This window comes from Cyphomyrmex costatus, unplaced genomic scaffold (assembly GCF_001594065.2).
Source record: "Cyphomyrmex costatus isolate MS0001 unplaced genomic scaffold, Ccosl1.0 scaffold130, whole genome shotgun sequence".
In the NCBI taxonomy this organism is placed as follows: domain Eukaryota; kingdom Metazoa; phylum Arthropoda; class Insecta; order Hymenoptera; family Formicidae; genus Cyphomyrmex; species Cyphomyrmex costatus.
This window is the reverse complement of record NW_017275283.1, coordinates 17849-33204: the sequence shown is the minus strand read 5'-3', so window position 1 is coordinate 33204 and position 15356 is coordinate 17849. Positions and strand designations below refer to the sequence as shown.

At 35.2% G+C, this 15356-nt stretch overlaps 1 protein-coding gene across 1 annotated transcript in view; it reads left to right on the top strand.

The window, feature by feature from the left end:
- FoxP (forkhead box transcription factor P) overlaps positions 1-14653 on the top strand; it is a 302737-nt gene extending 288084 nt beyond the window's left edge. The window contains exons 11-17 of the mRNA XM_018550837.1: positions 305-373; positions 2451-2527; positions 3064-3165; positions 6629-6759; positions 12755-12830; positions 13175-13272; positions 13842-14653. Coding sequence (XP_018406339.1) covers positions 305-373; positions 2451-2527; positions 3064-3165; positions 6629-6759; positions 12755-12830; positions 13175-13272; positions 13842-14091 — 803 coding nt within the window. The 3' untranslated portion in view covers positions 14092-14653. The remainder of the gene's footprint in view (positions 1-304; positions 374-2450; positions 2528-3063; positions 3166-6628; positions 6760-12754; positions 12831-13174; positions 13273-13841) is intronic.
- Positions 14654-15356: the final 703 nt, after the last annotated feature.

Genomic DNA, 15356 nt, shown 5'->3' with positions numbered 1-15356 from the left:
GATTTTTGTTTACGTAGTTAGAAAGTTTAGTTTATGAAACTTTCTCATGAACAACTTTTTAATGGAACAAATATTTTTAGAGTTATTAGTTTGTAACACTTTACGTGGACCACCCTGTATAAGAGCGTATTACATACTCTATAAATTTAACGTCTTTAATTAAAATATTTTCGATGTAACCATTTTCCGAACGTACAGCTTTTATGCTTGAAATGCATACGAGAGCTTGGAACTGGATTAATATCGTCTCAAAGAAAGGTGAAACGAAAGATATGACAATTCAGAAATTAAATACTATTCGTAGGACTGTATGACGAGGGCACTGTAAGGCGCAGAGTAGCCGTCGATAGATCTGGAATAGATATTAACGAAGGTAACGATAACACAAGATCATATTCGGAGTGATTCACGAGCTTCGAAACGCCATTAAAAGATTCCTGCACTGCAACTCTTATTAAAATATTAATAAGAGAAGTTATTTTTTTTTTTAATTATATTGTACAGACTTATATATCTAGAAAATAAATAATGATATCACTGTGATGTTATAATGAAAAATTATATATAAGCATTACTGAGTTGAGACAAGTATGAAAAAAAAAATTGTGCATACACACAAAATATCAATATATTTCTTAATTTTTTTCGTAAACAATGTAATTTTGAAACAATATTTATAATTTTAGTCCCGCACAATAAGATAATTGTTATATATATATTTTTCATATTTTTGAAATTATTTTTGGCATTTCGAGGTTCGTCACAAAAACACATTCACTCCGATGAAATAAAAAATGTACCGATCCTGTAGCAAGTGCTCTTTACGGTCCTCTCTTGATCTCGTGCCTTTTCCTGTCGTAAATTGTACCACACGCACAGATTACTTATGGTAGCGACTATGTCACGTGAAGCGACAGTGTTCAACACCTTGTTGGCGGCGTAGAACGAGCATAGGTGTGTAGAGAGGGGATGCAAGGAAATTTATGCGATGAGAAAAAAAATTATACGGGATGAAAAAAAAAATTCTTTCATCCGCCAGCTCGAACCTCTTTCTTATCGATGCTTTTGTTGTTTCCTTATTTCTTGTGCTGCCCGCCCTCCCCACCGTGTAGGGCTGCCCTACATGCTGGAGCGTGCTGGCCTTGACGTCCAACAAGGTACTGTCAACCTATTTTCCACACATTCCCTTTTGTGGCTTATAAATTTTCTTGCGGAAAGATGCACCTTGCATGAACGCTCACTTCCTTTCTTCGTCTTCATCTCTGTCTCTCCACATACACGAAAGAATGACTTTGCTAAAATATCTAGCAAAATTTAGCTAGCTAAAGTTCTGAAAATAGTTTTGTTGGACTATCAAAATAATTGTGTAAGACACTCAAGCTAGAATGTTAAAACTTTTTGTAATATTGCTCATCATGTTTGAGTTTTCTACGTAATCGTTTTGATATAGTAGAAAAAAATTATTTTCAAATCTGTGTTTACTTAAATTTTTAAATATTTTAGCAAAATTATTCTTTAAGAGCGATTTTCCTAATTTTAATCTAATTTTTGAAACAATTAAAATTACGAGTATTCTCCAAAACTCCATGCAAACACTTGAAATTGGATAAATCGATTGGCCGTAGTTTATTATCTTTTGGTTGCTTTTTTTTTAAGCTCGAAAGAGGTGATCCATGTATTTGGTTTGAACTACTTTTATTTTTGACAAACAAATACCTGAACTTCAGTTTTCATGTTATATAAATCAATGTAATGTACAATCACCTCAAAAAACAATAATTCCGAAAAAATTAAATGTGAAGAATTTCGCATGTTTGGATTACCTTCTTCCGATTTTTATGAAAAATTTTTTTTATAAAAGCATGCGTCTGCACATATAATTCTGCAGATATAAAAATTATCATTATTTTAGAAAAATATTTATTTTAGTTACCAAATATTTTGCATATAATTTCTTTCTGTGAAGCTTTATTATTAGATATATATTTTGCATATAGTTTTTAATTTATTTGATCATCAATTACTATTTTTAAATTTAAAAATCCATCTAAATAAAATAATTTAGAAAAACGTAATTTAATAAAAAATTATGAAATATAAAATTATTATTATTTCAATCCAAAATGAATATTTATAGAGAGAGAGAGTTTTTCAAACTCATTTAATATTTAAATAACTATTTAAATCGATTAAGTTTTCTGAAAATATCGCGAAGGTGCGTATAGTTTAGTAGACTCTTCGTCTTTTAAGAATAAAATTTTTTCATAATTTTGCGTAACCAGTACAATGTTTGCTTGTTTGTTGTGATCCCTCTATTCAGATCTTATTGTGTAAAAAAATAATCAAACAAATATAATTACTTGTTACTATCAATAATAAAAATATTAGCTTTCGACCTACTATTACTAATAATATGTTGGATAAATGAAATTTGTTGCGTCCGGTTTCAGAAATTCAGCGAAATAGGGAATTCTACAAGAATGCAGACGTCAGACCACCGTTCACGTATGCATCCTTAATTCGGCAGGTGAGTAGATAATATAATTGTCGAAGGATTCCCCGGATATTGCATTTTCCCATCGCGTCGTATTATCCTAGCAAATCATTGTGGGTTCTTTAACAACATAAAACAATTTGAATGCTTATATTATCGTGATTATTTTAATAATTTTGGAAATATAATGAAAATTAATTTTCACTTTGTTTATTAAAATCAATACATTATGTTAAATATTATTCAGATTTAATAATATTTATATTGAAATTCATTATATGTTAATAATTATTTAGGTGTAATAAAATTTATTTTATTATGCTCTTTCGTTTAAAATTTATTTCAATTATTGATTTGATTTATCATATTTTATTAAAGAACTGTAACATTTTTTTAAATCATTATCTAATATAATTTAAAAGTAAAAATATTGTGCACACGATATATGAACCGATATTATACACACGTAAGTCACCTCGTTTGTGAACATTTAAATACTTTAGTCATGTTTTGTTTTGGGGCTTAAAATAGAGCAAGTTACCATAATTATAATATTGCTCTTTTCATAGTCTATCATCGAATCTCCCGAGAAGCAGCTGACACTCAACGAAATTTACAACTGGTTCCAAAACACATTCTGCTACTTCCGGCGCAACGCAGCGACGTGGAAGGTATATTTTATAATTCCAGTAGTATAATTACCTAATTGTTTCAAAACAAGAAAATTAAATAGGAAACAGATAAAGCTCTTGACTTCAAGATTCGAAATATTCAAAATATAGCTTTTCTATTAGAATTTTTTTCTAATTTTTCATGCTTGCAGCTAGTAATTTTTACAAGGCATAAAATATTCCAAGCTTTTTATAGCAGTTTTATTTCTCCATAAGAAAACCGAAAGAAGTATATTCCAAACGTAATCTTTAAATAGCGAGAGAATTACGAGTAAAGTGGGGAAGTATAACTCTCTTTTAACTGGATGAAGTTAGCACGAATCTGTTTGTGCAACGGGAGTCAAGGATAAAACAAGGATGAAACAATCACGCAATTTGTATTTGTACGAGCGTATTAAAACTGAATGCGCTTAACAAGAAAGGATGACAGCTTATTGAGAATTTCGGATAATTATATGTATTGATTTGGATTAACAGGCTAAGTGACGTGCCGGGCAGAGCAGCTGGTAATAATAGTTGTGTTGCTTTCTCGAATAAGGGGGGAAAACTGGTAACATGTGAAATATGACATATTACGAGTCATTTATGAGCCATCTGTCATTATATTCTTCCCTATTTCCCCTCGTTTGCCGACCACTCAATAGCATCGCGTGTCAGAATAACAGCAATTCTCTTAAACTAATAGTAAACTAATAATCCAATAACTAAACTAACAGTAAATAGAATTGAAACGTCCTTACTGACGATTATTACATTATATATTTTTATAGACATATTACATACGTCAATTATTTTATCATTTAAAATGATTGTTGTTAATGTATCTGAATGAGAAATCGCGCATTACCTGCTGAAACGTATTAAATAATAGTAGAAATATATAGGTGTGTTTTGTAAAGATCTTATGAATCGCTTTATTCTGACATAATATACTTTATCCTGAATGATTACGATGGTTTGAATGATTATCATTATTTACTTAGTCTGGAACGAATCGACCGAATAAAATTGCCGATTAAACGCAGAACAGTAATAAAAAATAACAGATTCCGCGTCTCTCTGCTCAGGTATCCGAAGGCAACGAATATAACGTGTCGATGGTTCATAATCGATTTGTAAGCCGACGTGACGAACCGCTTGTTGGCAAGAGTGTTTGCGCGCGTGCGTTTTTGCGTGTGTGCGAGTGTGCGTGGAAGTAATTGACGTTTGCCATGACGCTTCGCCTCGCATGGTTATGTGTATATGAAAATATTAAAAAAAAAAAAAAAAAACGCAAACAGGTTTCTCTCACAGAGAACGGAGGGAGTGAGAAGGAGTGAGCGGAGCAGAGCCAAGGAACCAACACGCCGGTGATAGCGGATGGCGACAAACACACGTCATCGAGAATGGCCGCGTCTCGCGCGGCCTCGTCGAATTTTACATTCGGCCCTGCGGCATGAATAATTGTTGTCGTTGCCCCTAGATTTAGATGACTAGCTGTGCATTAACGATAAAGGAATGCCACAAACCGTATCTCTTTCGATTAATCATATTTTGGTTCGTTACTCCTCATGCGGCCTTCGACGTCGCGATTTCATTGCCGGTTTCCTTCTGTGCTAACAGCGATCATCATCACCGACCTCATCGTCATCGATCATCGTTACCACTGTCATTATTATTGGTGGATATCGCGTTATAATTATCGCTGATTATCGGTTGGCTAGTCTTTGTATATTATTATTTCTTTTGTGTATGTCACAACGCGATGCCGATTTCTGTTTTTCTTTATTGGCTGCCACCTTGGAAGACTTGCCCGGCTCTTTTTAAATAATAAAATTAGTCGTGACTCTGAGTAATTGCATTTAAGTATCTTTTACAATTCAGTACACTATTGCACTTGCATAGTAATTTGCGTTGCCTTTATTTGACATTTATTATATTTGTATTAGTTTGTATTATTTTATTTGTTCGCTTGGCATTTTTAAAACTCTATTTTACGTACGTTTCAAAAAGCAGCGTCTCTTGAGAACGCTATCAAAAATATTTATTAATCTGCGTAATTTAAGTTGTTGGGAAATATGCTGTCCTGAATAAAAAAAAGATAGAAATAATTACAGCAGTATTTAAGTTTACGATGCAAATTTAAGGTGGCAGCTTTGCTTATATTCTTCAAGAATGCTAAGTAGCTTGCATCCATCTTTGAATGGCAACAATAAAACAATTACTAAAATAATTTTTATATCGTAAATGAAATATCTTTGGACAATCTATACATTAAATTAGTGAACAAATTTTTCTTAAATGTAGCTGGAGATATTATGTATTTTTTTTGAGAATATTTTCGTTAACATTATTATTAGATTCCATAAATATGTGATAGAAAATCTTTTCGTAATTTATTTATACGACATATCTGATTTTAAATATATAAAAATGTACGTCTCGAGCGTCTTCAAAGATGGCTGACATAGCTCGCAAGAGCAGCGTTGTTGAACAGGTCATCCTAAAATCGATCTAGGTCAAAATTATTATCTATAAAGACGAATCGTAATAAAACGAGGAAATACAAGATCTAGGTTATAGATCGAGGTCGTAACTAGATTGAAACTGTCATTTTGTACAAAAGTACGTCAAGTCATAAAATATTCGGGAGCTCGATTGTGTTTACCTCCTCTTTAATGTTCAAGTGTATTCCTAAAGTGAATGAGCAAAACACGCATTACGGGATTAGTAACTTTTATTGAAGTTATATTACAACGCTTTAATTATTATCTATTGTTCGTTGTATTTTTGACAATATGAATGAATAAATGGATTTTAGCATCCCATAAAAAACATGACAAATACGTTATTTTGGTATTTAGTAGTAAATTCATTTTGTGTGTGTCATTCTATTCATATACCTCTCTATTATCATCGCGATAAATTGTAATCCTGTTAAAGCCAGAGTAGTTAAGAATACATTGAGAACTTGATCGAAAATACTTCATATGAAAGAGCTCTGAGAAAATTCGAAATATATAATGCAACGTGTATATATTCGCGTAACATCAACTCAAGATATTGATACGTCATTGCAGTAAACATATACATTTAATCAAAGTCCTGCACGTTCAACACAAAGTGTTCTACGTTCGAACACTCGACAAGATCGTTCGCAACGCTGCTCGTTGGCACCTTGGCACCTCGACAAATCATACGGCACACGCACAATATCGCACGTCTCACTTAGCAACCTCGCGCTTCGGTCTCACGATCATCATCCATTCTTGCCTCATCAGCGTGATCGGTCATCATCACCCGATGTCGAGGACTCTCTACCGCCTGCGTAACCATACAGCCGCACGTACACGTACACACACGCGCCACGAATCGCCACGAACGACCGTGATCCTTTCCCCTTCGCCGACTACCGGGACCGTGATTGAGTTGGCTTCGTTCGTTTTTTGCGTTGCTTATTTAGTCTGTGTATTATTTTGTATAGAACGCAGTGCGACACAACCTGTCTCTCCACAAATGTTTCATGCGAGTCGAAAACGTGAAAGGGGCCGTATGGACGGTGGACGAAGTGGAGTTTTACAAGAGACGCCCACAGCGCGCTTGCAGCACGACCGGGTACGTTGCCCCTCCCCATGCCCCATCGATCAGAAAAAAAAGAAATAATTACAACCGCGCTTTTTACTCTCTTTATTCTCTTTCTCTCTCACTTTCTCTTTCTCTCACACCGAATTTTCTTACCGTCCCTCCAGCTCCCCTCCTCACGGAGCGGAGACCAACGAGACTATGAAGCCCGCATTCTTTCCTTCTCCCCGACGTATCAAGGGGATACTATCTCTGGATCACGAACTTCCCTATGATTTCGTTCCCGTTTTTCCCGAAATCCTTCCTTTTATATATATTTATATATATATATATATATATATCTATACTTCACTTCTCTCTTTTTCTCTGTCTTTTTACATATACTTAAATCATATTTATATTCCCTCTTATTCGCTTTTACTATATTTATAGTCGTATCGCTGACCAACCCCCACCCCCCCAGCCCCTTATACTGCCAATTTTCTACAGTTTTATATCATATTTATATAACTTTTTACATATACTTTTTATACATATTTTTATATATCGATATTTATATATATTTATCTATACACATATTTATATATATATATATTAAGAATATTTAATATTCTATCTCTTATACGTATATATATAGCTCTTTTTACATATATGTATTTTTAATATATATGTTTTATATATTATATATTATATTTCTATATATGCGACTTAAAGGCGAACGCACGTATCAGTGCGTTTGTGGCCTTCGTATGTATGTATACGCACATACACGCACGCTCTCCTGTGCATTTCTCTCTACTTCTCTTTTTTTAATCATATATTTGATCGCCTACACAAAATGTCTACGTCGTGTTCCCTGTTTTACATCTCTCTCATAGTATACTGTACCTGTTTGTACTTGATACGTGCGCATTCATACGTATAGATTTGTGTGTGTATAAACCTCTTTATATACACCTAAAACGCCATAACAGTCTTTACTATACGTCGCTTGTGTCGTCTGTCTGTATGTTTGCTGCTAATATACAGTTTCTCGAGGTGCCGCGTTTATATAATTTATCAGAGCCATATTTTAAATTGGCGACGAAAATCGAAAGTTTTCAAAATTGAAAGACGCTTATTCGAGAGTTTCTATAATGATAATTTCTATTTTCAATTGGAAAAGCGAGGCAACAAAAGGACAATTTTACATGTTTGCAAATAAGTTTATATTTATAACCGAACAAAATAAGTTTATATTTACTGAAATACTCGAGAAACTACCGTTATCACTGTGTTTGAACCCGCGTGTGTGTGAACTTCTTACTTGCCCGTCGTCGTGTGATGGTAGTCGACAGTCTGGTGGGTGCGTGGATGTTGCGTGAGAGTGCGTCGCCGATGAAAGAGCCACAACAGATGAAAGGAAAAAGAAAACACACAGATAGAAAGAGAGTTTAGAGATGCTAATCACGTTCTCGGAGATGGGAATCCGTAGTACGTCGTGTGTGCTTTCATAACGAGCATGTGAGCTTTGCAGCGACTAACCCGATCGAGAATGGCCGGGTCCGAGTATCTTGGCCCAAGTCTAGTCTCGAAAAGCCCGGAAGCCCGGAAGCGGAATTGCCCCCGGAACACAGAGTGAGAACCGCAGTGTTGTGCACTTTGTCAGGTAGTGAGAGGAAGCCGCCTTACTACATTTTTATTACTCTGCGTCTCTGTTTTATTTTTCTTTGATTTGTCCATTCCTTCTTTTTGCGAATCTGTGCTGTTGTTTGCTCTCTCTCTGAAAAGTTGACGTTTCCGAGACCGTGCCGAGATCGTTCGTGTGTCCCGGCAACACGATAAGAGCGACGGAGCCGTCGGCAAAAGGACGTGCCAGCGTGTCGCTGGTGCGTCTGGGTCCCGTAAAACGCGACGGCAAGCAAAAACCGGCCCCGCGCAATACGTGAGGCCATCCCCCGCATGAAGGGTAGCGAGCGGTGAGCGGGCCGAGCGCAAAATTAAAGAAAGAAAGAAAGAAAAGCGAAAAATTCGCAATCAACTGCAAAAAAAAAAAAATCAACCAGAAACCTTATCTTTTTTACTCTCTTTTTCTCTATTTCTTGGTGGTCTTGTCTGTGTATACAGAACGCGATCCGCACCAATCTATCATTGCACAAGTGTTTTGTGCGCTATGAGGACGACTTCGGGTCATTCTGGATGGTGGACGACGCCGAGTTCGTAAAGCGGCGGCATCTGTCCCGCGGCCGCCCCAGGAAATATGACCCAACCCCATCACCCACTCCACCCCACCTCTCCGCACAGTAAGCACTACCACTTTTTAGAATTCTGCTGGCTGGCTGGCGCGACGTTCTGACCTTACCGCGGTACTTTTTTATGAACGCGGCGATCGGGACGTTTTCGCTTGGTCGTTGTCTACAAATCGAACCACTAAATGGGCTTTACAACCTGCTGCCTTTGAAAGTTTTTGTGCACACTTGCTCCGCGAATGTGCACGGTTGCAGCTGTTACTGTTATATTGACATAACGACATGCCCTTTGAAATAAAAAAATTTGCTTGGAAACAGCGCGAATCTACTTTTTCTATTTCTATATTAAACCGTACAAGATAAATGAAAGAGAAACTTTAATATTATAACGTATGTATCGTGGATTAACGTGAATATAACGAGATATACATATTTGGAAATAATTATAAATTTTAGAAAATTTGTTTCATTTATTTAATATTTTAAGAATAAAAATATTTTATATGCTATGTATACATGTTTTAATTTGATTTTGATTAATTTTATAATGTATTTGTGCGAACAACTTGGATCACAACACGCTTATAGTTAAGAGAGATTTATATATAAATTTCTCTTCATATAAATTATAAAAATTTCTTTAATATCTTTTTTAATTACGATGCTAACAGCTGCAATTATAAATGCGAGAACCAATTTGGATTAGTTAAATTCTATAGTAATGTGAATCAACAAACATCAATAAAATATCTTTGTAATAAAATATCTTTTGTTTCTAAGCTTTATCGCGATACGATTTGAAGTATATACATGTTATGCCAAGGCAGCAGGAAATAGCTCCATGCAGTTTGTCCAATCCCTCTGGAAATAATTTCCGCATCATGTCTGCCTCGAGCATCTTTAAAGTTCCAAATTCCTTTAAAAACTGGACAGTAGTATCATCCCTCACTATTACCTTGCTCGTCTATTTGTTACAAGTGTGCAATTTTAAATATTGCTCAATTTTTTTCGAAGACAAAATAGACAATATATACTTTAAACTATATAAGCAATTGCATATGTGTAAAACATATAAAATTGTTATTAAAAATTAAAAAATAGATTTTATTTTTTAATTTATTTATTTGATCATAAACACATGTCGTTAGCAAATATAAATAAAACTAAATATAATATTGAGATTTGTGTAAAAGCAGGAAAAAAGTTTACTATACGATTAATAAATATTTAAATTTTTATAGTATCGTGAAATATATTTTTGAATATATGGTACTTTCATCATTTAAATTTTATTTTTTATCAAAACATTGAAACAATTATTTTGAGATAAATATAAATACAATAAATTGTTTTATGTTTAATGTTTTAAATGTGAATTTGAACAGAGAGTTTATTTATACTTAAATTGCCAAAACAGATGACGTTTAGAATTAAAAAAAAAAGAAAGTTTTTAATTTAATTAATAAAATATTAGTTTTAACAATAAATTGATCGAAGAATATCTACAATTATAAAAGATCAATATTTTTTCTTCGTAAAAAGTATAGAATTTTGTATTTTTTGAAAGCGTGTAGGTTTTGCACACTTTATAAATGACGTTCAAGAGTTTATAGGACATCCCCGTATACGTCACTAGTATTGTAACCCGAGGCTCTTGCACTCCGTGATAGCTTGAATCCTGCACGGTCCTGCAACATCCCAACAACAGGACGATTGGCCAAAGTTGCCGGATCTCCAATGTGTTTATTAGTTGCTCGCATGGATTACCATGAATCCCTAATATCTATTTCCTGATTAAGCCCTCTAAACTATCCCACCCACTTTGAAAACACTGCTTATAAACGTATGACGCTTAATGTAATGCTATTTGCGTAGCGTCTCGTGTGAAAGTGGTGTGTTTCTGCGGGCAAGCGTTCTTTTGTGTTCAAGTTTTGCTTCCGTTTCTTCCTTTGTTCTATTTATTCTTTTGTTCCCTCATTATGGTAGAGAATTACTTTTCTCTTCTTTTGATCGTAGAATTGTTATGACGTTAATAGACGTTTGTCATATTTTACGTTCGTCATTTTTATTTGATTTCTACAGTGGCGTAGCAAGCATAGTGTTCTGGCGAAGTTATGTTTCATCAGTTTTTACTCGATGCAATTATTTTGTAAAATTCGTTGCGATTTTCAACTATAAATATTCAAAATGTTTAGATGCAAATTTTTTAACAATTCCTCAACAATGCAGTTTAACTTGTTACATTCGTCTTATATTTAAAAAATCTTATTATTTTTCTTTAGTGGTTGGTAATAATAAGACTATTTAAAGTAAATTAAAGAAAAGATTTTTAATTGAAATATCAAAATAGAGAAAGAAAGATATTAAAAATATTAAATATTAGACGAAACACAACATTTTCAATCAATTATATGACTGATGTTGGAAGAAATACTTGGAAATACTTTCTCAAAAAATTAAAATGTCAGTTGAAATGACGAATGCCATTTCAAGGCAAATAAAGTTAAGAATCGCAAAATGAACTTTAGCATCTTACATCATGCTTCCGCAATGAGCGAATGGTTTGAGTGAATATGTACGTCAGGGCTACTCGCGCATGTGTAAATTGTGTATACTATGCGTTACAATTATAACCTCGGGTGGAATTCTTCGATCTTCATCGTTACGACTCGTCTTGTATCACAGGTACCATGTGGACTCAGTATAAAATCTCAGTAATATTTAATAATAAAATTCTCGAAAATTTTTACTTATTAATCTTTAATACTTTTTAAAATTTTATCTACTTTTACTCAATCTCTCTTTATAACTCTTTTCTCTCTCTCTCTCTCTCTCTCTCTATCTATTTCTCTTTCTTTATCTCGACTTTCCACTTTTCTATCTCTATCTTCATCTATCCCTTTTCTATTTTTCTCATTATTCAGCGCTCCTTGTTGCTTCATAAACGGTCTCAGGAAATCTTCTTTTCTTATCTTCGCATGCATTTTAAATTTCTCGTCAAGTTTTCCGATGATGTACGCAAAGACTAAGTATATTTACCATCGTTTGACGGTAATCGCAAGAAATACAGCGAAAAGCTTCTCTTCGCAAATCGTCGAGAAGAAAAGGGCGATTGTTGTGCAAACAAGTATTTATATTAAATGACTTGCTAAGTAACAAAAGTAAATGGTAAGCTCAGGTAACCTGGTGGCCGTTTATAAGTACGTTTGTTTCGAAACTGATGTAATGTCGCACATTAAAAATTAATGTAGAAAAGAAAAATTTATACTTTATTTAAAAAGTTTCGAGACAGGAGCGCTTTTTTTTAAATACTCTCTTTGTAATTTTTATCTAATCTCGCTCAATCACCAATGAGACGAGTGCGGTGGACAAAACGATACGAGGCACTGTAAGTAGGTAAGAGTATCTCGGATACTTTTTTTGCTCTTTTTAAATCTCTTTTTGATATTTATATGTATTTTACATTTTTCTCATATTTATATAATTCTCTTTGTCTCTCTTTCTCTGTCTCTCTTTCTTCTCTTTCACTTTACACCTTTCTCTTTCTCTCGCTTTCTCTATCTTTCTCCTTTTTGTCTTTAATACGTCTACATATCTACCAATACTCCAATTCATGCAACATACAAACACATGATCATCATACACTCAACTTTTACTATACTCACTCCCCCTTCTCTATCAGATCCCTCCCAACATTGACACGATTAAAGAAAACTCTTACACGCGATTGGTTTCAGGAAATATACGCTCACGGCCGAATTTCGAATACTATTAACATACTTTTTTCTGTCAATATGTAGGGGTGTACCGTCAAAGAGCCCAACGCTGACGCATAGTCCTACTATGTACGGTGACGCGCTTAATGCCAATCTGCAGGTAACTATTAATGATTATTAGAATACGAAAATTCTCATCAACTTCCGCAATTTGTTGTCTTAGTCGAATGATTCAATATGCAAATAAATCAATGTTGTAACGAGATGAATAATTCAGACGTATTGCTTATACATATTGATTAAATGACTGTTTAGAAAGATTCGTAAGCTGACAGCTTACGAGAGTCTATTTATGTTCTTTGATAAATTATTATTAGCTATATCAAATAGAAGCACAATTATTCTTTCTTGAAATAATAACTAATGCGTAGTATCTAAGTGAGATTAGATTCTGGTATTAAATCAGTAATAACTAACCATCTAATGCAATTTGAGTATTTCCAGGCACTCGGGGAGTCTAACATGGGATTTTTGAATCCGATGTGCACGTCAACAGCGACAAGTCCTGATAAGGAACATGTGTTATCTCATAATGACTTAATGTAAGTGACATTCACTATTAAATACGCTCCATTCGCTCATTCCTTGAATATTTCTCGAGCAATACATTTTATCAAACATTGATCACGGTGTTATTCGAGTTCTTGCAATAACTCTTTTCCGCTACAAATCTGCATTTGTGCCCATATATTTTCGGAATGTTGTTTCAGCTTATAATAATATTGTCGAAACACGCGCCTAGAATCTTTTATTTATCTGACATCGCGAAATTTGTTTTATTCACGGACGTATTTACGGTCGGTTTATATACGATCCATTTCGATCGCGCGTATAAAAGCCGTAAAAATACCTTTATCCGCGCGAGATTCTTCCGCAAAATACAAACTATTCGTTGCAGCTTGACAAACCGCATGAAACCGCGCGGCAATGAAACAATATCGGGAAAGCGAAATCGTTATTCTCCCGTTAGCCGTGTTGCTGAAAAAAATATACTTCTGTGTCTGTCGCGCTCTATGAAATATATATCCCGATACACACCCGGCGAATGCTTTCACAAGTTTTCCACTCATAAGCGTATACAACACGTTCGTGCGTGTCGTCGATTCAACAGGTCGCCGCTGGATGAACCGGCCGTGCACATAAAGCAGGAGAGCCAGAGTCCGGAAGGAGGGAAACACCCGAGATTAATAAAGCGCGAGCTACCGGACGGTCCCATGGAGCAGGAGACGGAGGAGGATCAGACGGATGAAAGAGAATACTCTGAGAGCCACGGCCACGATTCCGGCCAGGACGAGGATATAGCGGAGGACCTGTCGATGGCGCCCGACATAATGATCCCGGAGGATCAAGTCGAGGCGTAGTATCGCCCTGTCACAATGAACCGATAAAAACGAGATGTATACAAGGTGTCCCGTTTGTTCGGCCACGCGAAGAGAGGAGCCCTTCTACGTTGACCAGGGTAGAGTAGAGAACGAACGTAAAAGAGCGGAAGAGAGAACGGGGGATGCGAGTAACAGAAGCAGAGATTCAAGAGGACGACGAAGGCCCTCCAGGACCACCCACCTCCTCCACACTCCTCCTTCGTACGAGTTCCCTCTCAACGTATCATATCCGATGCCGCGACGTTCCAAAAGGCGGCTTTAAAGTAACGAAAAAGGAGCCAATCGAATTTGTGAGAAAGGACACTGTCGGTTAAGCGACGACGGTGGCGAGCGATACCACCGGTCGATGATGTCAGCGTGGACATCTGATGCTGGTAGCGTCGTAATCTCGACGATATTCGGGAGCGATCCTTCGATCCATATCCTTACTCAAGCAATTGCGAACAACGATGTATTTTATTTTTCTTTCGATCTTTTTTCCGTTTCGGAACCGCGGTTATATCTAATAGACACGTATATAAATATTTACATATATCTATCTCTCTCTCTCTCTCTCTCTCTCTCTCTCTCTCTCTCTCTCTCTCTCTCTCGTGTACATTGAATTAGAAATTAATATAGCAACGATAGGGCACCGTGCATGGCGCGCCATGCGGTCGGCGCGCCTTACCGGGCGCCCCAGAAATGCGACAGGAAGTACTCTTCCTTCCGGAGGAACCGATGCGCAGCTTCGTGATTATGCATTTCGTACTGTAGGAATAAAACATGACAATGGCAACTCTAGCAAGTTTTTAAATCTTTTGCGTTGTACCGAAGTGATAGTAATGTAATTTTATTACAGACAATTAAAAATATATATAATTATAATTTACGTAATATATAATACGTATAATTTACATAATTATATATAAATTAAAAAGGCGTTTCTATACTATTATATCATTATATATAAATTATATAAAAATTAAAAAACAGTTTCTATACTATACGACACGATGTTTTATATTTTGTGTTTTGTGAAAAAGTCAAATTGTTTTTATTTCATTCACGGATGTGATTATCTAATAATTAACGTGACTACGAAAACACTGTACACAATACGAAATAAATAACGTGCCATATGTTTATCGATCTATTTATCTGCTATTCGACTTCTTCAAAAACAAAATTGTCAAGAAGCAATGCACGGTTCCGCCGGAGAAGCGAATCGATCAGACAGTCCAGCGGGATTGAATCTAGGAATTAAA